Below are 24106 nucleotides of genomic sequence, written 5' to 3' on the forward strand. Positions count from 1 at the left end.
ATGCAAAAAAGCTGTTTTTACATCAAGTTGTTGCAATTCCCAATCTCTCCGAGCCACAATTGCCAAGAGTATCCTTATTGAGCTGTGTTTCACCACAGGAGAGAAGACCTCGGTGTAATCTATCCCCTCCTCCTGTGTGAAACCCCTTGCAACCAAGCGAGCCTTGTATCTGATACTATCATTCTCAGAGGCCTCCACCTTTTTCTTGTAAATCCATTTGCAAGAGATAGGTCTTTGTTGAATCTGTGATCTGAGAACTAGGATCCAAGTTTTGTTTTTGATGAGAGAGTCTATCTCATCCTTCATAGCCATTTTCCATTTCTCTTTGTCTTTGCTGCCAATAGCTTCCTTATAGGTGCTTGGTTCTGAGATCTCCAACTCCTCTGCAACACACAAGGCATAGTATACAAAATCTGCATCTCTGAACCTTGCTGGTGGTCTGATTTCCCTTCTGGTTCTGTCTCTGGCCAGAGCATATTGCTGAACTTGTGGCTCTGGATCAGAGACATCTGGAGTATTATCAGTAGGCTGCTCATTCTCCTCATCTGAGGACATCATTGGCTCTTGGAAATCAGCAGCATCTGAGGCTCTATGTTCTGGTTCAAGTTGATCAAAACTGACCCCAGCAGGTTCTGGAGTTGTCACTGTCTGCAGAGTAGGCTTGAATGGCATAATTGACTCATCAAAAATGACATCTCGACTGATGATGACCTTTTGATTCCCTTCTTCTGTGCACCAAAGTCTATATGCCTTAGCACCATCTTGGTAGCCAAGGAAAATGCATTTTAGTGCTCTAGGTTCTAGCTTTCCTTGCCTTGTGTGAGCAAAGGCTCTACAACCAAAAATCCTAAGCTTCTCATAACCTCCTAGGCTTCCATACCATCTGCCATCTGGAGTATCAAAACCAATGGCTGAGCATGGACATTTATTGATCAATTTGGCTGCTGTGGAGACAGCTTCTGCCCAGAATTTCTTAGGCACTCCAGATTCAAAAATCATGCATCTTACTCTCTCAAGGAGAGTCCTATTCATTCTCTCCGCGGTTCCATTTTGTTGTGGATTCCCCGGAGCTGTCCTATGCCTCTTCACTCCCCTTTGCACACAGAAGTTATCAAATTCCCTTGATAGGAACTCAAGCCCGTTGTCTGTCCTCAGACACTTCAAGCCATACCCTTTCTCAACTTCAACTGCCTTGTACCATACACTGAACTTGCTGAATGTGTCTGATTTCTCCTTGAGGATCCATACCCAAACCTTCCTGCTATAGTCATCTACTACACTCAAGAAGTACCTTCCACCACCTATGGAATTAACCGGGCTAGGACCCCATAGATCACTGTGACAATAATCCAGAGGTCTTGTGGAGTTGTGCTTTCCTGAGCCAAAAGGCAATTTCTTTCCTTTTCCCAGTAAGCAAGACTCACACATTTTTACACTCTCCCTATCATCACATGCAAAAACGCCCTTCTTGATCAATTCTTTAAGCCCTTTATCACCCACATGGCCTAATCTCTTGTGCCACAACACCAGATTCTGTTCCTCAGCAACATAGGAATCTCCCACAATGACCTCAGCCTCCAGATAATATAATCTATTTATCCTAGAGGCTGACATAACAATAGCACCACCATTCATAATTCTCATACTCCCACCAGAAAATACACAAGAAAATCCTTTCATTTCAAGCACACCAACAGATACAAGGTTCCTCTTAATAGTAGGTATATACCTTACTTCAGTCAGCAATTTAATAGAACCATCATGCACCTTAAAACGAATATTACCAATGCCTTTAACAACACACACCTGGTTGTTGCCGAGCAAGACTGATCCCTGTGCTTCAGTCAGGTTCTCAAACCAATTCTTGTGGCTGCATATATGGAAAGAGCACCCGGAGTCCACGATCCAAGAGTCTGCAATGGGCCTCTCAGTCACATTCATGACCTGAGCCGGCTCCAAATCTGCTGCACAGTCAGCAGTGTTCTGATCAGAATTGCCATCAGCCTGCTTCTTCTTTAAGGCCCAGCAATTTTTCTTGATGTGCCCAGGTTTCTTGCAATAGTTGCAAGACCTGGACTCCTTCTGATCCCACTCCCTTTGGCCTTTTCCTTTCCATTTTTCAGAACCCTGCCTCTTCCATTTTTCAGGTTTCTTGATATTGGCTTTCACGTTCAAGCTTTCCCCAGCCTGATTCTGCAGTCTTGTTGAAGAACTCTGAAAATCCTTCAATTTCAGGGCCGAATACACCTCTTCATAGGTGATCTTGGAGTCTCTTCCAAGGAGTATAGCGTCCTTGAATTGTTCGAAGCTCTTCGGTAATGAATTGAGAAGCATAAGTGCTTTATCTTCATCCTTGATCTGCTCATCGATGTTCTCCAGATCATCCATGCATTTACCAAAATCTTCGAGCTGCTCCAAGATGCTCTTCGCCTCTGATATCTGGAAGGTGAAAAGCTTCTGTTTCAGATGAAGGCGATTTGCAAGAGACTTCGTCATATAGATGGACTCAAGCTTCCTCCATACTGCCGCAGCGGTCTCCTCCTTCGAAACCTCCCTCAGGACTCGATCGCTGAGACTCAGGATCAGAGTGCTATACGCCTTTTGTTGAAGTTCTTGAGCCTTTGGATCGACCTTTTCATCCGCACCCTTGGCGGTGTCGGCCTCCCCATTTTTGACGATTTCCCAAAGCCCTTGTTGCATCATCACGGCCTTCATCTTCAATCTCCATAGACCGAAGTCATTCTTGCCCGTAAACTTCTCCAATTCGAATTTCGCCGTAGACATCGCGCCGATTTCTTTCCCACAGACGGCGCCAATTTGAAGAATCAAATACAGAATCGACGCGAGATTCACGAACAAATGTGAGACGATATTATTACGAATACAAAGCAAACGAAGGCGATTACAACACACTATCACTTAGCTCGCTACTCAATCGGAGAAAACAACTCGATTGTGGATCACTCACCTAGCTAGCTCAAGAATCACAAAGTATATTCACTTCTCTATCTAGTTTCTTGAATCACACTAATATATGGAGAAAAACAAGATGTGAAACTGAAAACTGAAAAACTAGTCGTTGTAACTGAACGAGCTGTTCAAATACAACGGTTGGTAGCCGAGCTTAATCGAGCTCGGTGTTGGAGAAGGTTAATCGAGTTCGGTGTTAGCCGAGCTTAATCGAGTTCGGTGTTAGCCGAGCTTAATCGAGTTCGGCCCTCAATAATGACTTGGGCCGATGGTTGGTCCAGCCACACCAAAACCCAACAGTTATACATCGCCATGTAGTCATATAAAACGCCGACATCTTCATTCTCACACCTCAGATTCTGTGAGTTTGTCTTGGATTGATTGGGATGGCATGTCAAGGAAGAAGATAATGATCAATATGTTCAGAAACATGTCATTTGTCTTTGGCCTAACCAGCAATTTCCTCTTGCTTTTTTTTTACACAGACAAAATTGTTCAGCTCATCAATAAAAATGCTTGTCTTCTTCTACTAAAGAAGTAATCAACATTGAAAATAGCTAATGTGACTTGTGAGTTAGGTATCAATTTTGGTCTCCAATTTTCCAAGTGAAATTTGGCATTAGTGTGACAGGAACTCGTGAAAGACGAGTAGTGTTCATGATGATAACTATATCCAAAAAATCCTCAAGGCTTATGAATTTTGTTTGCAAAATTAAATTGGTTATATGTCAGTATAGCCATCTAATCTTATTGAATGGATCCATAAATGTACACCATGTCCAAAGACTTCAATTATAAACAGTTATTCCCATTTTCCACTATATATACCACCTTTCATAATCAGGAACTCGGAATTGGAGAAGATGGAGAGGACTAAGTTTCTAGTCCATTACGAGAAGAATCAGAATACGAGCTTCTACCTCTGCCGGCACTGCCAAACTCACCTAGCCCTACATCAAGAATTGCTTCACAAGGTGCTCTCTTCTGCATCTTCTTTGACTCTCATCATAGACTTGTAGTCTTACAACTCATTTTGATTATACATTTCAGTATGCAGCTAATAAGCATGCACTCTTCCAAGATCTGTAAGTTTCCACCTCTTCTTACATGTCACTATAATTAACTCAATATCACGAATTAGCATGTAACTCTCTCTCGCGCACGCTCACTTTATGCAGGGTTAATGTGGGGTTGGGTGCAAACTACCAGATAGTAAGTGGTCAAACCGGAGCGCCAGTTTCTTGCATCAACTGTGGCTCAAATTTGGGATCCAAATTTGTGAGGAAAAGTTCTTACAACCTTAAAATCTACTCCCTATACATATGTTCTTTGGCACTTATCTTCTTTTTGCAGGTTTCTTTAAGTATTGAGACATCTGCTATCAAGGCTGGAAGATTCATGATAGATATGCAAGTCCATTGCCTCTTACCCTCGCCTCTCATGAATCTAAGAGGTCGATTATCGTGTTTACGAAGTTTGGTTTGTGTTTGGCAGGACAAAGCTCTTCTTTTGGAAAGGAAATCAGATGCTCTGTGCAGATACAGAGCAACCAGTTCAGGCTGTGTGAATCTAAGCCATTTTTAATCAAGATTATGATCAGAATCAAGATTTATTTATGATGCTTCTCTAGTTGAGCAATTTTATTACTCATTTTGTAATAATCTGCAATAACTTTTGGCATATATCAAATAACCTAATTTAGCATCACTGTGCATGTTTTGTGCAATAGAAAAATAAAATAAGAGACTGAAACATGAAAACTTGGTCTGCAGAAAATTCATGGCCCATCTTTATATATTCAAAATAACCAAAAAGTGAAGGCCAACAGAGTAGCTATAGCTAATTAATAGCTAAAAGCATAACAAGATTATAAAGAGATGATACAAAAAAAGGCACCCAAAATCTATGTTAGAGGGCCTTAATTATATAGGAAAGCTATGAAGAGATTTATTTAAACAGCAAAAAATGCAATATTTCTCATTGTTCTCAAGGCTCTATTCTACATTCAAGAAGGTGGGACATTGTAGACAGACCCACGCGTTGCACGTTGATAGTTGCACGCTGATTGATGCTCCTCAGATTGAAGAAGACCCAACCTGTTGCTGCTCGATGTTTCTAAGGACAATGCGAGCAAAGATTTTGGCTTCAGGTGGAGCGCTTGCTGCTGCTGCTGCTGCACGCAGCAGCCGTTGAGATGCAGTGTCCTGGAGGAGTTTCGCATGAAGGGGAGAATGCCGGCCTCCGATGATTGTAAACTATAGTTAAATTTTTTTTGAAATTATCATCTTTTTCGAATATGAAGAAATGGCATCCAATTGAACATGCTTTTGCATAATTAATAGAGGAAGCAGCTATCTACCTGGAGAAGAGCAAATGCAGCACATCCTTTTAGTGTAGGAGACTGATTTCTTAGCATAGAAACAAACCTTCCGATCTCAGCTCCACTGAGTCAAAGTAAGATACTAACTCAATGAGAAATGCAGTAAAGTGTTTGCAATACTAAAAGAATGCCAACGGGATAGATGACACAGAGAGAGAGAGACAGAGAGAGAGAACCTGCATCTGAGTTGACCGGCTTCTTCAATGCTAACAGCTTCCGTTACTTGCACAAGTGCTGTAGGGGCTGATGAAGCAGCAGCGGCAGCAAATGCTTGAGGATTAGAAAAAGACATGACAAATTCGTCGATGCATTTCAAAGCCAATTTTCTGAGATTAGCCAGCTTTACAATCTTGGAAGTGCCCCCAGCTGATGTTCCTTCCAGTGCAATTTTGTGCATTCTGCACATAAAGATCTAATTTCAGAATTCTGAGGCCAGTATCTGCAAACTATATGTAGATTATAGACCAGCAAGAAGCGGCTATGATCGCAGTATGACACCAGAAAAATATCATACATAATCTTTCCTCCGGAAATGAATTAACTCAGATAATATGGTCACGGTATTACATGGCATATCTAGATTCAGATTTTAGAAGTATTGCAAGTACCTCCCATCAAACATGTACGCGAGTGCCAATGACGACATGAAGCGTGCCATTTTTGATGCAGAAGTAGTACAAATACGAACTAGGACAGAAACTCCGCCTTCATCTACAATGCGGAGTGCATTTCCAGGGTTGAAAGCAAGATTCCATATAGCTCCTACAGCAGTTTCGTGTACATCCTGAAAGTCATGGAGTAAGTCAAGATCAACACAAAGACATCATTAGACTATTTCCACCAGCTATGTCTGTGGCAGTTGTGAAGTCCTACTCAGCATTTATCGTATTTCATTTCACATAATATGCACACTCACTACCTGCACTGCACACACTCTGCGCGCAATACGCACACCGCACAGTCTACACAACCTATATACAAAATAAACACACTATACACAAAATTCACACACTATATTTTGTGTGTGCACAAATGCTTCAAATTCAATTTCATATTTCATTTTACCAAACATAGGATTTGGAATTGGATTACAATTCAATTCCTTCCAATTCCTATTCCAATTTTGTGTATCAAACGGACCCTAAGAGTAAATGGGCTAAGGGGTTGCGATTTCCACTGATTTCCAACTCATTCATTAAATGCCGAGCCATTTTTCATTATAAATAAATTTATAGAATTACCTCAGCAGCAGACTGTGCCAATAAAAGTAGTGGCGCCACACCTCCTTCTTGCCCAATAGCAATGCTATTACAGAAGGAATGTATGTGAGAATACATACTTTTATAGGTGAAGGACATAATAAATTATATCCATGATTGAGCATGCAACAATAATGAGCATAGTAGATTAAAACTAACTAATGAATAAAACAAGAATATCCGATGGCTTCCAGCCAACATTAACATTTCACCATAATATGGAATGTCTAGGTGAAAATATTAGCACGATAATCGTGATAAGATACTGTGTCCCTCTGCATGAAGTAACTATGATTAAGTCTTCAGTTTAATGGGATGCAGCAGACTGGAAAGCATGTAACACTATGCATTGAATAGTCCATATACACAGTGACTATCTTCTTAAAAAAAGAAATGTGTGTTAATATTAGTAACTTAACATGCATACCTATTTGTTTCTGACACAGACAGTCCCCAAAGGGCACCAGCAACTCTCTCCTGAAGGCTTTGGGAGGCATTTGCACTGAAACTTGCTAGAGCCACCTAACACCACCACAAAAAATTGTCACTTGGAGCATATTAAAAAATTCCTATCATACCACAAAGAAAATAAAAAAACAATGGCATCATAAGAAGCCATAGTGTAGCAATTACGAAAAGTAGCAAGCCTGAATTACTTCCACGGATAAGAAACAATGTCATACCAATGCCTCCACTCCACCGGCTGCTGCAATTCCTTCTCGGTTTTTATCATCAAAGGATAAATTCCACAACGCACCAGCAGCTTCTTGCCTGCATATCAACCAATACCAAGAGTGGGATTCTTTTCATTCTCGCAAGCATCCAGTAATCAAACCACAGGCAAGGAGTATCAATCCAGCTTCGTGCAAAAATAACTAAAAGAAATTCGAAACAAAATTTATACAAATACACACACACACACACACACCTAACACCATTATGAGCAGAACGAGTAAGTTGCACAAGGGCTTCAAGAGCTCCAGCCTCACTTCCTACTGCAATACTGCTATTATTGCTCTCTCCATGAGCAGCCAAGTTTGCTAGTGCCCGAGCAGCCTGGATAGCAAATGTCAAGTGGTAGGAGTAAGAAACTGGTTGAGCACAGAAACATATTCTGATATTCACAGTAAGCAGCGAGTAAAAAAGCAGATATTACAAAAACCATTGAAGAATCTTAATTTACAATAGTAGAAGAAACTATATGCCGTAGATGACAAGAAATTTTTTTGCATAAAATGCGAAGAAGAGAATTCCGCACATTCAGATGTGAGGACATATACAAAGTACGTGCCAGATGAGTCTCCACATAGATTTTGTAGGGGATACAATGAAGATGAAGAAACTTGAATTTATAACCATGGGCAGCTCTTGTAAGAAGGCATTTTACATTCCGAATTACAAAAATTTGCACCTACAAACTTAATAAAATCTTTTATATGCTAGCTTAACAATTTTCGGACTAAAAAAGTATTAGTCTGGTGGCAGAAAACACAACTCATCTCAAGGTATTGGCCAATGCATGCGTATTATATAGTAATTAAGAAAGCATTAATGATGCAATCAGAAAGATGATCAATTTGATAAGGAAAATCAACCTGCTCTAGCACACCATCAACTTTGCTTGTGCGAGCTAGTGTAACTAAGGCATGCAGACCGCCAACTGAAGCTATTGCCATGCTGCAATTTTCGTCTGCAGCCAAATTTGCTAATGCACCAGCAGCACGCTCCTGAAATCAATCAAAGATCCAAGTTGCGAGTTTTCACTAATTTTCGGTTCCATTATAATATCACCATATTGATGCCTGCAGGATGTTACCGTAACTCCTTCACCACCACTAGACCTTGACCATTTAATGATAAGGTCGAGTAAAGCTTTTACACGGCCAGCTTCAGCAAATGAACCCTATCATAGGAATTTTGTTCATTTAAATCTCGAGATTAAGATCGACGTGATTCATAAATAGAAACTTCAAATAACATCACGAAAAGGGAACCTTGTGATCTTCGCCGACAGAAAGGTTCCATAGTCCTCCAACAGCCTCTTCAGCAACAAATCTGTTCGCCGACCTAGCAAGGTTTACGAGAATGTTGATGCCTCCTTCATCAGCCACGGCTTTCGCTACATTAGCATTCACTGATAAGTTTGCGATGGCCTGCATATAATTTCACTATAGATTATTATGGCCAGATTATGGATCCACAAAAACTTAAAACCTTATAAAACTTATGTGGTGATGTGTAAATTGAAATTTTTACCTTTTTAAGATCAAGAGTCAGATTGTACCAATAGTAAAGCCAAAAATTGACCATAAATAGCAAGAATTTTTACCTTAGCAGCCTCTGCTTGAAGTCCTTCCTTCCATGAACTGGCAAGGTTCAGGAGAAGACGTATCCCACCATATCGTATAACTGCTTCAGCTCTTCCAGTGTGGATACTAGCATTTTCTTCGTCAATTACAACGAAAGTGGCAAGTGCCATAGCTGCTCTTTCTTGAACTTCCTCTTGTGGACTCTGAAGGAAATTAATCAACAAACATGCGCCTTGATTTAACCAGAAGTTATCCAAGCCGCCTGGGTTAATTTCAGAAACACGTAGAAGTGAATTGGAAATTATCCATTCTAACCAATTCAAAATCTCATTGGTTTTTCTATCCTTGGTATTTCTCCAATCAAGGAAAACTTTCTGATCATTCTTTGGCATATCAACAAAAAGGCTAGCTGCCCCTCGGAGAATGTCGGTGAAGATAGCAAATAGCACTTTGCCTTCGTGATATTTATTGGTGGCAAAGCTGGCATCCTGCTCAAGTGATGGGCAGTTCAAGGCGCACAAGGCCTTTAAACTACACGAGGATGCAAAAAGACTAGTAACAGTAACTGGTGCAATATTTGTTCTAGAAACATCTAAAGCTATTAGGTGTGGAAGCTTAGTCCACTGTTGTGAGACCAAATTCCATTTTATATTTGTTGTCCCTGCGACTGAGAGGAAGCTAACAGATGTGACATTTCCGAGGGCCGTTTCATCAACTCTTCGGCAGTCAATGAATCCCACATCTGCCAAATCTGGGCAATGCTGTCCCAGAGCATTGATTGCTCTCGCATCCACTTGATGGAAGCCTGAGAGCCGAAGCTTCCGCAATTTTGGACAGCAAACTGCAAGTACATAAATAGCATCGCTGCTGATTCCTTCACAGAAATCTGGCCCAATAATAAGGCTTTCTAGTGCTGTATGGCGAGCTACAAGCACAGAAAATACAACATCGGTCATTTTTCTGCAACAGTCACCACTAATCTCACGCAAATTCTTAGCTTTAAGCTGGATGATATCAACAGCAGCTTCAGGACCACGGAACCGGACCTTATGAAGACTTTCACATCGACTGGCAAGCGATGAAGCAACTGCAGTATCACAGTTGTGATGCCGGAGATCCAGTGTCTGCCACAAACATGGAGATTTACCTATGGCCCTCCACGCCCGACAGGTAGATGACAAGCTAGCTCGGTCCCTGTGGCTCAGACATGAGAAAAGCTGGATCGCTGTATCATCAGGTAGGCTTGTCCAATCAAGCATCCCTTCATCCAAACTCAAATTCCCATCGATGTCAGGGCAATCCAGTTTCTCTTTCCCCCTCCTTACAACCCTCCCCCGCACTCTCCTACTCATCATTCTATCAGACACAATCACTCTAAACCACTACTTGTGATGGCCAGTGATGATGTACAAAAGGACACACGCCCTAACTTATCTAGTGCTCCTTAATATCTACCAGATAAACAATGCAGAAAGCAACACACTTTTCTCTTCACTAACTGCAGTGATGAACCCTAACAATTTCCCAAACCATAAACAACCAAAACCCTACCTAAATGAGGTCAAACAACACCAATGAACAAACGAACCAAGTACCTACATGCACATTGAAGACTCGATCTTTCAAGGACCACTAATAAGCAAACAGATACCCGGACTTGAAAAGCATCCCAATCACAAAACCCAAAACTCAAAACCAGTAAAGCTTCCAACAATTATCCCAATAGGAATGCCCTATACCCTCCAAAAACCCTAATCTGCAAGTTCAATACAGGCTATATATCAGATGAATTCCAAACACAAATGCATGCAATAGGGGAAAGTAGAATTAAGTTTACCCTCAATCCCAAGTGTTGTTAGCCTTCTGGGCCTTACGGTAAGCCCTGAAATCTCCAGTCTTTGGCTCTTGAAATTGAATCCAATAGTTTTGACCACCTTCAAGAGAGAATGCAGAAATGGGGATGGGCACACACAAGCTGTGTCCTGTCCTGTGTATAGATCGATGATGCTTATTCTTCCATGTGAAAGGTATCTTTGTAAGTTGTAACCTCCAGATAGAGAGATAAGAAGGCGCTGGAGAGAATTCAATTGAGTAAGCCAAAGATGTGAGAAAAGGCAAAGCCAGAGCTCATGCCACTCGCCCAGTCCTCTCTCTCTGTATCTCACCTACACCGGCTGACGCATATATAGGAATCAAATTGGCAATGATGCGTTACAAATATTCATGATATATAAATCAGTTAAATATAGGAAACAAATGTAGAAAATTCGATATTTTATCAGTGTTGGTTCGTTTATTTGATGAAGTAGTGTTGAAAATATGATTTTGCTTTTCTAATATATTTGCATTGGTATCACATTAACATAGTATTATCAATGTGGGGCACATTATGAATCTTTTTTATTTCATTATTCAAATGCATAATTATATTTTATGCTTATTTTTAGGATTTATTTTTTAGGTTATACTTCTAGCTTTCAAGTGTTCTCAAATTAAAAATGGAACATAATCAACCATTTATAGAATAGTATGATCGATGAAAATTTATATCACATTAGCATTAGCATAGGATAATTGCTTCTCGCGCAGATGAAGCTATAATTTTACGTACCATGAGCCAGGTATCTTTCTCAGTATCCTAATTCAAATATTATATATATACGTCTGCATGGGGCAATCTTTTCATGATTGACATATCATCGGCCCTAATAAGGAATTGTCATCTTGAAGACAACAATTGCTACTACCAGTAACGCATGTGTAGGGGGGCAAAGGCGACAACAGACTTCTTTGACGATCGCGTTCGCACATTCCGCCAAAAAATCACAATTGTCACCTCAACCCTTGTTGTGGGGTGCCGGCGAAACAAGAAAGATAGGTTTTAGAGTTGTCTTGTTCATTTGGGTGCGATATACAGTAACTCTAGAAATTCTTGACCTAACGAACTACTATAGTAACTTTTGAAAAAAGTTGGCATGAAATTATTCAGCGGTATTGTTATCAATTTTTAGTATATGAATCATTATATTTGTTTTGTCATTAATTCCTCAGACTTAATTTTGAGTCATTTCTGATATTTCCCTAATGTGTAAGTGTAAAATTAGCTCTTTTATTGTAAAAACATACTATATAGATGAATTCACATTCCTATTTAGGATTATCTTATATAAATTCTTGAACTCACTTCAAATTTTGATTCTATATATTAGTTTTAAAATTTGCATGTTTATTACTAAACCATTAATTTATGATTTTACAATTGAGAAGAATAAATCTTTCTCCGTTCTTTAAAATTATAAATTGATTTTATTTTGATCTTCCCATAAAAAAGAAATTTTATATTTTTAAAAAGATCTTTTCTAATGAAGTGAGACTCTTTACTAACAATATTTTAATTATTACTTTTTTTTACTATTTTCTTTTACTTTATTAACATTATTTAATCTAATTTCAAAAGTTTCTATTTGACCAAGGGATTATTAGTATTGACATGACTTGCTCACTGACCCATACATGGTCAAACAAAAACAAGTGACATATATCTCCATGCTATACTTGTCAAAATCGTAAACCCAATATTGATTGTAGTCGAGACATTAGTTGATTGCAAAATTTGTTCAGAATTATTTACACATATACTTTTAAATTGATAAGCAAATTGTTATAATTAAATTTTGCCAAAAATATTAAACAAAATTAGTTCAAAATTATTTATTACTAGGAGTACTATATATTTAATATGGATATTTTTAAATTGGCAGGCAAATTGTCATAATCACATTTTGCCAAAAATATAAATAGAAAAAAAAATATTTGTAATTGGCAAACAAATTGTCAATAATTACATTTGCTAAAAATATAAATAAAAAAAGAATAATTTTAATTGGCAGGCAAATTGTCATAAATACATTTTGCCAAAAATATCAATGGAAACGAATATATGAATAGTTGACTATGGGACTAACTAATTATGAAGCCATCGAAAACAATTGAGTGTAGTTGTCAACAACTCTCGTCTTTATCACTATTCACTGCAAATATACAACCTACAAAACCAGTGGTGAATCGAAAATTAGAAAATGGAGGGAGTGGAATTTCCGTTACACTTCATCCCCGGTATTAAAAAAAGATACTTCAAAGGAGCACCAAAAATAATACTATGTGCCATATTTTCACAAAAAATTTGTCAAGTATGTTTTTTAATACAGGTTGATATGTGTATAGTGTGGCGTTTGGTTTACTAGATAAAATAGGTAAGATATAATTTATGATTGAATTGTGAAATTATTTAACATGATGGAATTGACTATAACTAATTATTAGATGACTATCCATCTAGGATTAAGTCATGATATTCAATCTCATTATTAAACATAATCCAAATTTTAATCATGGGATATAATATTGCAAACTAAACACCCCCTAAATATACTACCAACTCTTCAAAAAGCGCACTTACCGAGTTACCGTTGGCAACTAAAATTAAAGAACGCAAATGGAAGCGTCCTAAAATACAGAAGATTAAGTTAATTTGTCCTTAATTAAAGACCTTTTTTCTTTTACATCCTAAGTTATTATTATTTTTTAAAACTTTTCAACGAAAGTAATTGCGTCTAATTTTCATGTTCTTAAATTATAATTTTATTGTAGTTTGATATAATATATTTCTGTTTGAGTATCGTGCTTATCATAGAAAATACTATTGCTAATCATAGAAGATCATTCATTGGTGGCGCTAGACATAAATATATATAATTTGAGTTGGATATCAACTTGGGCTCTCAGTGTTGGGCTTAATTTTAATATGGCTTGGAGTTGGGAAAAAAATAGTCCCATTTATTAAAATGGAGTTTATCTTTCATTTTTTTAACTTTTTCTCCGATCTCTAGTACTTTACCTACTTTTTCTTACTATCTCTCTTACTCTACTAATTTCTCATCGAAACTCGTGCCGTCGACAATGAGACCATTTTTTGTGGATGGAATAAGTATATTGTTTAGGTAATTTTTTCGCTATAATTTTTACTCTCTCCGTCTCATACAAACTCTAAATATTGTACGAACTTCAAACTATGGTCTCGACCGTTAGAAAATGTCAACAGATGATAAAATAATTTCAACAAAAAATGTCAACATAGTGTCAACGGTAGATGTTGTGTTGACATTTTTTGTTGCTGTTATTTTGTCTATCTGTTTACATTTTGTAAGGATTATAGTTTGAAGTTTGTATAATATTTAGAGTTTGCGTTTTATCACTATCCTACTCGCAAGTCGCAATAATATGATTTCGCCATATAAACTTGTTTAAATTAATATGAACTTATTTATTTTTATAAGTAAATATTAAAAAAATTATATGCATTAACTTATAATTTACTATATTTAAATATATCTATTGATAAAATATTTAGATTTTATCATTCACTAGTTTTTAATATTTTTTATATTTATAATAATATACTAAGGTTCAATGTATTTTGTGATATATATGAAGCTTATTTTATTATTCACTAAAGTGAATATATTTTTGTAATATATTATATACTCCCTCTGTTCCATTAAAAATTAAATGAAAAGTTTTACTTTTTAGGCTGTCCTATTAAATTCCATTAAAAATTAAATGAAACATTTTACTTTTTAGATTGTCCTATTAAAAATGAAACATTTCATAAAATGGAAACAACAATATCTTTACTTTATCCTCTGTTTTACTTTACCCTCTCTTTATTAATTCACAAAACAACACTTTAATGTTTCATATTTATTGAGACGGAGAGAGTATTTAATACTATATAGCACCGTTCGGTTAGCCGAACTAATGCTAGGATTGCATAGAATCTGTCGTTCGGTTGGTCAATATCCACCAAAATTCGGCCCGCAACTCAGAGTCATGGTCTGACAAAGCCCATATCAAGAGTGAAAATGATGGCTTTAATCCCGTACAATCCATCTCACACTTTACCCCCTTCTATTTTGTCTCTACACTAATACATCCCCTTTATCAAAGGTTTTTTTTTATAGTTTAACAATTGTTTTTTTGGTCAATGGCAATGAGGTTATAATGATTAATGGATATTATCAATTCTTCATGAATGAGATTTACTGGGTTGTATTGTACGACTATTTATGTTGTCCTCCTACTTCAGTAATAATTAAATAAGTTTTTTTATTATTTTATTGGAATATATAATTAATTAATATTTATTTATTGTATCATATAATGAGTAGATAAATTAAAATTGTTTTGTAAATTTTATAATAAATAAACTTAATTAATGATAAGCTTTGCATTAATTTTATCAATCAAACTTTTAACTAATATTGTGTCTTGGACATAGTCTCTTCAACCAAACATCAATATAAAATTTAGTAGTACTAATTTAGTCCAAAACAAGGCCCATCTTACCTTATCATATATTGAATCTCATTACTATTTTATCTTTCAAACCGAACACCACTTATATTTATAATAATATATCAGTTCAACCAATAGTTGACTCGGTCAGATCGATTGAATCATGGACCAATAATTTTGTCGGCTCATTCTCTTATGTGATTTTCTTGTTTAGATGCTTCGGATTCATACATGAGAAACGTCTAGGTACATCCCTTTAAAATTAATAAAATTAATATGCCATTTCAGTGATAAATACTTTTGGCCATAATAAAATTAATATGCCATTTGATACGAATAGATAAATGGTTGACATTTATTGACCAGCAAACAAATTCCTCCTGATCACAACCTACACACGTCACTCGCTGCAGTGGTTAGTACCTTCCGAATTGACACTTGCTCGACACGCTTTAATGCTTGTACCTTTCCCACACCTATAAATATTTCCCAGACGAGAGGGAGAGAGACAGACTACTTCTCTCCACTCCACCAATCGGGAAGGAAGTATGCAACGCCCCGTGACGTCATCCCCCTCGCCGTCGTGCTACTCTCGCTTCTGGTCTTCCGCCACCAGGTCGAAGCCGATCTCTCCGCCGCCGGACTCCTCCGTCCGCGAGAGCCTCGCGCGGCGGTTAGGCCTGTTCGATCTCATTTTGATCGGCGTCGGAGCCTCCATCGGCGCCGGGATATTTGTCGTCACCGGCACCGTCGCCCGTGACACCGGTCCTGGTCAGTTACTACACTTCACTAGTAGACAGTAGTATTATTTTTTTTAAATAAATTTTTTTATTGCTTTAAAGTTGGTACGCATTAATTTTGAATTTCGCTAATTAGCTGAGGATTAGGAATTTAATGGCGAAATCTATGGCTAAGAGATAGATTGATTAATGCGTTTAGTCGCAATAACGCTATTTATCATTTTGAATCGGTGATTTCTAGGTATTATGCTATGATTGAATTTGAATGGGAAAAGTAATACACTTGAAATTCAGCCGACGATATTATTTAGAAAGGATTTCCTGATTTCTACTTGAAGTAATGCTGTGTAACTGAGCTTATTGCACCAAATCCCTAATTGAAAAGTAAATCATGTGTTTGCTGCTGCAGGAGTTACACTTAGCTTCATCATTGCAGGAGCATCTTGTGTTCTGAATGCTCTCTGTTATGCTGAACTAGCTTCTCGTTTGCCCGCGGTTGTTGGGGGAGCATACATGTACACTTACTCGGCTTTCAACGAGCTCACAGCTTTTTTAGTGTTTACTCAGCTGATGCTCGACTATCATATTGGTGCTGCTAGCATAGCACGTAGCTTAGCCGGCTATTGGGTTTCTGTCTTGGAGCTCATTCCCTTTCTAAACGATAACATTCCAAGTTGGGTTGGGCATGGCGACACATTTCTTCATGTATTCTCGATTAACATCTTTGCTCCTATCATTCTAGGCCTCCTCACGGTAGTGCTCTGTCAGGGTGTAGGAGAGTCTTCCATATTGAACTCAATCATGACCGTGACAAAGGTTACCCATCCAGCATTCTCTCTCTTCTCCTAAACTTCTTCAACTTATGTTTCTGGCAAACTTTCATACAATAGATACATTTGGTACAATGTTTGATAGAACACGAAATCTTGTGCAGGTAATCATTGTAATCTTTGTCATAATTGTTGGATCCTTTAAGGTTGACGTTGCGAATTGGTCTCCCTTTGCACCAAATGGTGCCAAGTCAATATTGACAGGAGCAACTGTGGTCTTCTTTGCATATGTAGGATTTGATGCAGTTGCTAATTCTGCGGAAGAATCCAAGAGACCGCAGGTATGCTGAATGAACATACGCCTTCACATTTCGCCACTGTATAAGTGTGAATGTTAAACTGATACGTAGTGTCCCGGAGCTTGATCTTTCAGAGAGATTTACCATTAGGCATCATAGGCAGCCTCATGATCTGTGTTGGGTTGTATATCGCTGTTTGCTTAGTGATTACTGGAATGGTTCCGTACGAACATCTAGGAGAAGAAGCACCTTTGGCTAATGCTTTCACCTCCAAGGGCTTGAAATACGTCTCAGTCCTAATTAGCTGCGGTGCGATTGCTGGACTTACAACAACACTCTTAGTTGGGCTCTACGTTCAGGTAAATCTTGTCTGAAGTTATGTTTCAATCAGTAATTTTTCTGGTCTTGCAGTTCCTAATAAGTGATTTGTGTTTTGCCAGTCTCGCTTATATCTCGGACTTGGAAGAGATGGTTTACTACCAGCTATATTTGCCAAAGTCCACCCGGTGCGACAAACTCCAGTTCATTCACAAGTTTGGGTTGGTCTTATTGCTAGCATTTTGGCAGGTTTTCTTAATGTTCGTGTGCTCTCACACGTTCTCTCAGTTGGATCCTTGGTAAGTAGTAGAAACTCCACTGCTATTATATCCCGAATCGGGAGACCAATAATCGGGTAAATTGTTTGTCACAGACAGGATATTCAGTTGTTTCAGCATGTGTGGTTACCCTACGCTGGAAGGACAATAAGACATCAAACGAGGATTCTACAAAGCGTATTTCTAATAGGGCAGAAGGCATCTTTTGCCTCGTTGCAATTGCCTGTTGCGGCTGTGCTACTGGCATCCTCTTCCGATTTGGTGCTTCATTTGTTTACCTCATAATAGCTTCTTTGATCGCACTGTCTGCTGGTGCAACACTCTATCTACGACAAGTAAGTTAAGACACCGTCTACTTCCTGATTTTCATTAAATACCAGCTCACTTGTTACACTACATGTTGCTTCTGGCAGGCTTATACTAATCCACCGGGTTTTTCTTGTCCCGGAGTTCCAATACTTCCGTCAATCAGTATTTTCGTCAATATCTTTCTATTCGCTCAGGTATTTCAGAAACATGAAAACACAGTAGTGAATGAATTTGGAGTAACATTTGAATTTGTAATTGGTTTTGCAGCTCCATTATGAAGCCTGGGTGAGATTTGTTGTCCTCAACATTGTTTCACTCGGCGTTTATGCATTTTACGGCCAGTTTCACGCCAAACCTGTAAGTCCAACTCTGTATATAACTGAATACAAGAGCATAAAACACTCACCTACCCCGCTTTTATTAATATTCCAAAATACTTTCTCCACTGTAAAACCACCATTGCTGGCCTGCTTCTGCTCTATTTTCTTTTTGACATCGACATGTTTACTTCTAGGGTTCTGCTGGTGAAGTTTAGATTCGTAACTAATGACTGGGCTTTTTCAGCGATCATGGTATCGATTCCATTATAGGTAACTCTTTTCTCATTGTTGTTGTATGTGTTATTGTAATTGTTGTATTCTCGAGTCCATCTCCATCAGTTACACACTTATGAATCAAAATAATACTCATCGTCCAAAGTCCCAACTATCTTGTAAATTTGCTTTTGAGCACGGCATGTATTTATACTTGTGTACATAAATGATGAGAAGCTATATGCTGCATATCTTATGTAAGCACCGTATGTGAGTTTGTTATGGTATTTATATAATTAATTAGAAAAATTAAGAATTAGACATGATTAAAAATTGTAGTATTGTGAATTGTGCATGCACCTTGGGGGTGAAACTAGTGGTGGAGCTAGGATTTTGATAATGGGGGCTTAGCAATTCTATATCAAATGAATTAATTCTACAACTGAATGAATTTCACTTACTAGCTAATGAATTGCTGAGTCTTTCTCCTCAAGAACAAACAACATCGGAATAAAAGCCAATCGTCCTCCTCGTGCAATCTTGGATGCTTAGCAATTCTATATCAAAAACTTCATACTGCTTGGAGCTGAAAAAAGTGGAAGGTCCAACCTGCAAGAACACAGTCTGGCTATATGATAAAAAACAACAAAAAAAAACACAGTTTATCTTAATTAAAGTGAGACTTACTGGTGGACCTAGCTCTGGAGGGACGATTATCCTCCGTTTCCCTCCCGGCTTCATGTCTTTGATTCCTTCCTCGAATCCTGTCACCAAACTTTAGTTTCTCTCTCTCTCCGATAAAACCTTATATTATGAAGCTCAGCTCAACTACCTGGGATTAATCCATTAGTACCAAGTCGAACTTTGGCAGGAGAGCCTTGCAAGTACGTGCTGTCTATACGTCTCCCCGACTCATTGTAGCCAACATAGTGAAACGTCACCTGCCATGGAGAACAACTTTGAGAATGCACCAATCAACTTATCCAAAGTGGTAAAGAAAGTATAGAGAAACCAAACCTGCTGGCCATCCTTAGGGCAATCACCTTGGCCGGATGCAATATCCCACAACACCAGGCCTGAGCCATGCGTAACATAGTAGTCCGGTGCCACTACTCTAACCTGGAAACCTGAAGCATGAAGATGTGTTCAATACATGGATAGGCAGAAATGTGGTGTGAAAAGAAGAAAAGAAACCTTCTCTGAGAAAACTCGGGAAGTCATCGGGCACGTTATTCTCCCTCTGAATGCGCTTGTTCTGCTCAAGCAGGCGTCTCTCATCGAACGGGGTCTGCTTCTTTGTCTTCCCGGAGGATGGCAATGCTGCCGACATGGCACCTGATCCAGCAAGGAAAGTGAAGAAGAGCCTCCTACCCATTTTCCCCTGGTCTCTACCATGTAAAGGTTCTAACATAAGCTAGCTACAAGTAAACACATGTAATAATCCCAAATGGAAAACAGAGACATTTATACATACATTTGGCAGGCACAAGATGGTGCTCTGGTTTGAGGCCAAGAGGATCCATGGGATTGATAGATTACAAGAGTATTACCTGCCACAGCATTATCACTTCAATACTAGAACAAGAACAGGGCAATCATTTGTGTCATGGAGTATTAATGTCCAATTAATGATTCCTAGAGAGAGAGGAGAGGGGGAGACTTACAAGGAAAATAATTAGGAGTGGAGGGCAATGATGAAGAAAGGAAATTCATAGCCTTGAATTGTTGCGCCCAAAAATCTCAAGGTTTTTTGACTTTTTTCTCCAGCAACAATGGCCGGCTATGGCTGCTCTCCATCTTTATCTTCTCTTGCTCATTCTGTTATCGATATACTTCAACGATTTTTACTTTTCAACTAAAATCGCTTTCAATAGCAGACGATTTTTCCCTGATTGTATATTTTTGTAGGATCAAGTTGCTGGAAAAAAATCATGTTTTTTTTTTCAAAATTCTGATCCGTAATTTAAAAAATTAGCTGTAAAAACTACTCCACTACTTACAATTTTCTCAATTTTTTCATATGTTAGTACTTCACCGGCAATGTCGTCCACAGGATTTTCTAGATGTCACATTAAATATAATTTCACCCAAATTAGACCATGTCAAAAAGTTAAGGAATTCATGGGTTTTTATTTTACCTGAACTAGATCCCATGGAAAAAAATTAAGAAAAAGGTTAAATTTATGATTTTTATAGTCGATTTTAAAATTTGCAGGACAAACCATAATTTGATCAAAATTTATGAATTTTTTCCCCATAATTTGCCCTTTTATAACTAGAGTCCGTTTCATTGGGATGTTACACGAGCCTCATTCATTGTAATCAAAATATTAGCTTGGGTTCGTTTGATATCAATATTTCACTAAAATAACGACATGTATCTTGACACTTAAGATATTATATTCATTGTATTGCAATGTTACTTGTTTACAAAACTTAATATTTCCTCCCACGTTACACCCTCTGATTACGTTAAGCAAGTGAATTTGGTCATTATTTGTTGTCCAGACACAATTAGCATAAATACTGTTTTGAAAACCCTCAAGTCTTATACATATACGTATATTATATACATAAGTATTTTTGTACTTGCTCAACTCCAAGTTAGATGACAAAATAAAAAGACTGTACACTTACCAAATCCGGTAACTCTTCTTCGGCAACTGTACTCATACATAGATCCCTCTCACCACCATCAGCAAAAAACCAACCCCATCTTTATTCCCTAATCACTCACCCTCCATCAATAAACATGTATGTCCACCCCCACACTCCTCCTGGACCCGTCTGGCAACGAACCCACAGGTACGACGACAGCCTTGATATAGCTGCTTGGCTCACAAACTGCACCTTACAAGCAAGGTTTATTTCACTCATCATCTTCTCGCCGGCTTCCCCAGATTCGTGGTTTTCTTCGTATCCATCAAGGTCTGATTCAGTGATCAACACCAATGAGTTCTCGTCAAACTCTTCCGCATCGTCTCCCTCAGTCTCGGGTAAGCTCAAAGTTGTTATTGGAGCATTTACCACAAGACTCTCGCCCCCAGATTTTTTCAACCCATGGTAATAATCTTCAACACCCTGTGTTTTGCCAAGGAAAAGATAAAATGCTACATCACTTCCGATTGATTAATATAAGTATTAAATGTAACGGAACACTTGTTGCGCATCGTACAATTAATCATACCTGCCGCTGGGAGGAGGCCAACAAGACCCTTGGCCGGATGGATCTCACATACTCAAATGCAGCTCCCGGTGTCATTTCCTTGTGTTTAACCTGTTATTGAAGGTTAGTTTAGAAAAAACACAAAATCTATAAAACAAAACTGGATTTTGTAATCATGCGAAAATTCTTGGATTAGGTAACATACAAGGTAACAGAGAACGATTGTAGTGCTGCGTCCTCGGCCAGCCTTACAGTGAACATATGTAGTTTTTCCACAAAGTGCATTGCCTGAAACGGACACACGTGTATATGTGAGAATGTGGCACAATCTAGTTGATAGTAGGAACATAAAATTACGGTATGAAAAATGTGTTATGTGAATAACACAACTTACCATGGATAAATTCTACAGCTTGGCATATATTCCTTTGCGAGGGAGCAAAAAGGTAATCTCTTGTGGGAATCAGCAAGTGGTCAATGCCGTGATCCTTCAAAGAGAAGATGAAACACATTATTCAACATAAACAACAGCTGATGAGAAAACAACCAATTTCACAAGATGAGACTTGCCACTTTCATTCAAGTTCAAATCAATTGCATCAAATTATAGATATTCTCTTATATTTTAAAGCTTCTTCTCCAGCATGTCAGCCAAACTGGATTTTAATGGCTAAATCCTTACCAAGCTGGACATGAGGTGAAAATATACTATGTTTGTGATGCGGTTGAACTTGTCTAGTTTAAAAAATTTGAGCAAAAATGTAAATTATTGGTTAAGTGAGAGTAAAACAATCTTACATGATACAGTGAACTGGGAACTAAAGTCTCATATGATTCATTTAAAGTAACAACCCCGCCTACGCCAAGAGCTTTCAAGCGTGGCACATCAGTTGGAAATGGAACAGCTCCTAGCAAAACATACTGGAAAAACAGAAAACCTAACTTAGGCCACCAAGTTGCCACAAAGGCGGGCAGAAAGAATAATATGAGCATAAATGGAAAAATATGCCAGATACTTCAGAAATTTATTTTTTTTAAAAAAGAAACTATGGTGTAGAAAGTTCAAATGTTTTGGCTCATGGATAGAATAATCTAAATAACCAGAAAATATGCAGAAATTTTTCTGAACTCGTAACTCCTAAAAGGAATAACTCAACCAACAATCCAACACACAAACAGTAAAATCTAAAATAGAGATAAGAATCTTCAATCATAAGAAATTTCCCTTGTCCTTGTTTACTCCATATCACTCTTAACCTGATTTCTTTGAAGAAACTACCTAAATACTCCACTAAATTTACTCACATACCCTAAAAGGAAGTTATCTCCTTTAAATGGACTGAACCTCAAGAAACAAAACCAAGTGCATTCTCTAGATCCATCAGTAGACAAGGCTCTATTTTTGCTATTAAAAGTGAGGCTTTATTTCAAGACAGAATAAAGAACAACACACTACAATTACATTTCCAACAGAGTAATACTAATATTCATACTTCCAAATCAACAACAAAATAACACATGGAAAAACAACAATACAAACAAGGAACCAGAAATACAGCCATAAAACTATAACAAATATTCAAATCAAGAGTTAATACATACCTCATCAACCCTATCCCACCACCGGAACTCGGACTGAATCTTATTCCAGACAACATTATACAACAATGTTGGATAGAAAAGAGCACGAGCACCCGCCCCTACCAAGAGCCTTTTCGGGTCCCAAACGACTAAATCACCTTCACAAAGATCACCACACACTTGCTGCTCACCGCACTCAAAATCCCCCTCTTTCAATTCCTCAATATACATCTCAGTTTACAAACTCAACAATCCAAATTCAACCCCAACCCAAAAGACAAATCAAGAAAAGAAACACTCTGCACAACACCAATTAAACACAACAGCAATAGAACCGTCGAGAAATTCACATAAAAAATCAGACTTCTCACGAATTGATCAAAACCCCAAATAAGCCCCACACCAAAACCTAATTCGAAAATCAACAAAACCACAAGACATTATTATTTATAAAAAAGAAAAAAAACACACCAGCCCTTCACCTCGAACATCAACAACAACAACAACAACAACAACAACAACAACAACAAAACCTACTATTTCCCTTAATCCTACACCAACTCTGATAATCCCGAGAAATAGAATGGAAATCGGGGTAAAAAATGGGCATGTTCAAACAACCAAGACACGAAAACTAAACCCCGAAAGAGATCGAATTAGATAAATTGCTCGAAGACGAAGAAAAGTAAATTGGGGAAGTATGCAAGGAGAGGTAATGGTTGTTGGATGTAGTTTTCTTACAAAGTGCGTGCGCCAAAACTAAACCAAATTCACCGAAAAAAGGTTACTTCAATTTTTCTCCATCTCACAATCTTATTCTAATTTCACAATTAAATTGTG

General features: G+C 38.0%; 5 protein-coding genes across 11 annotated transcripts; 2 read left to right on the forward strand and 3 right to left on the reverse strand.

Annotated features, from left to right (window-relative positions):
* Positions 1–3639: 3639 nt before the first annotated feature.
* LOC121784251 (protein yippee-like At3g08990) lies at positions 3640–4677 on the forward strand. 4 transcript variants are annotated; one of them, XM_042182423.1, is made up of 5 exons: positions 3651–3944; positions 4021–4055; positions 4149–4248; positions 4324–4379; positions 4465–4677. In XM_042182423.1, the coding sequence occupies exons 1-5, from the start codon at positions 3834–3836 to the stop codon at positions 4535–4537; spliced, it is 375 nt and encodes a 124-aa protein (XP_042038357.1). In that variant the 5' UTR covers positions 3651–3833; the 3' UTR covers positions 4538–4677. The 4 variants fall into 4 exon arrangements, with proteins under 4 accessions (XP_042038350.1, XP_042038348.1, XP_042038357.1 ...); XM_042182416.1 differs by having other exon boundaries at positions 3640–3944; positions 4324–4677; XM_042182420.1 differs by having other exon boundaries at positions 4149–4379.
* A 60-nt stretch (positions 4678–4737) lies between these two features.
* LOC121784246 (protein ARABIDILLO 1-like) lies at positions 4738–11108 on the reverse strand. Its single transcript, XM_042182407.1, has 13 exons — positions 10756–11108; positions 8939–10674; positions 8604–8762; positions 8426–8512; positions 8205–8336; positions 7538–7665; positions 7293–7380; positions 7037–7131; positions 6592–6655; positions 5959–6134; positions 5527–5748; positions 5330–5414; positions 4738–5225 (listed from the first exon to the last, which is right to left on the reverse strand). The coding sequence occupies exons 2-13, from the start codon at positions 10271–10273 to the stop codon at positions 5046–5048; spliced, it is 2751 nt and encodes a 916-aa protein (XP_042038341.1). The 5' UTR covers positions 10274–10674; positions 10756–11108; the 3' UTR covers positions 4738–5045.
* Positions 11109–15793: 4685 nt separating this feature from the next.
* LOC121784260 (cationic amino acid transporter 9, chloroplastic-like) lies at positions 15794–18788 on the forward strand. 2 transcript variants are annotated; one of them, XM_042182425.1, is made up of 9 exons: positions 15794–16043; positions 16422–16828; positions 16947–17123; positions 17216–17440; positions 17522–17698; positions 17773–18012; positions 18091–18180; positions 18254–18343; positions 18501–18788. In XM_042182425.1, exons 1-9 carry the CDS (start codon positions 15821–15823, stop codon positions 18519–18521), a joined length of 1650 nt encoding a protein of 549 aa, XP_042038359.1. In that variant the 5' UTR covers positions 15794–15820; the 3' UTR covers positions 18522–18788. The 2 variants fall into 2 exon arrangements, 1 of the variants encoding a protein (XP_042038359.1); XR_006046705.1 differs by lacking the exons at positions 18254–18343; positions 18501–18788 and having other exon boundaries at positions 17777–18012.
* A 122-nt stretch (positions 18789–18910) lies between these two features.
* LOC121784274 (peptidyl-prolyl cis-trans isomerase FKBP20-2, chloroplastic-like) lies at positions 18911–20513 on the reverse strand. 2 transcript variants are annotated; one of them, XM_042182438.1, is made up of 7 exons: positions 20184–20513; positions 19994–20069; positions 19714–19907; positions 19537–19646; positions 19352–19460; positions 19207–19283; positions 18911–19128 (listed from the first exon to the last, which is right to left on the reverse strand). In XM_042182438.1, the coding sequence occupies exons 1-7, from the start codon at positions 20230–20232 to the stop codon at positions 19009–19011; spliced, it is 735 nt and encodes a 244-aa protein (XP_042038372.1). In that variant the 5' UTR covers positions 20233–20513; the 3' UTR covers positions 18911–19008. The 2 variants fall into 2 exon arrangements, with proteins under 2 accessions (XP_042038372.1, XP_042038374.1); XM_042182440.1 differs by having other exon boundaries at positions 19714–19900; positions 20184–20237.
* A 520-nt stretch (positions 20514–21033) lies between these two features.
* Positions 21034–24071, reverse strand: LOC121784265 (phosphatidylglycerophosphate phosphatase PTPMT2-like). 2 transcript variants are annotated; one of them, XM_042182429.1, is made up of 6 exons: positions 23288–24071; positions 22484–22606; positions 22080–22173; positions 21891–21973; positions 21707–21796; positions 21034–21600 (listed from the first exon to the last, which is right to left on the reverse strand). In XM_042182429.1, the coding sequence occupies exons 1-6, from the start codon at positions 23495–23497 to the stop codon at positions 21253–21255; spliced, it is 948 nt and encodes a 315-aa protein (XP_042038363.1). In that variant the 5' UTR covers positions 23498–24071; the 3' UTR covers positions 21034–21252. The 2 variants fall into 2 exon arrangements, with proteins under 2 accessions (XP_042038363.1, XP_042038365.1); XM_042182431.1 differs by lacking the exon at positions 22484–22606.
* Positions 24072–24106: the final 35 nt, after the last annotated feature.

The sequence above is a fragment of the Salvia splendens genome, chromosome 2, assembly GCF_004379255.2.
Source record: "Salvia splendens isolate huo1 chromosome 2, SspV2, whole genome shotgun sequence".
Classification (NCBI taxonomy): domain Eukaryota; kingdom Viridiplantae; phylum Streptophyta; class Magnoliopsida; order Lamiales; family Lamiaceae; genus Salvia; species Salvia splendens.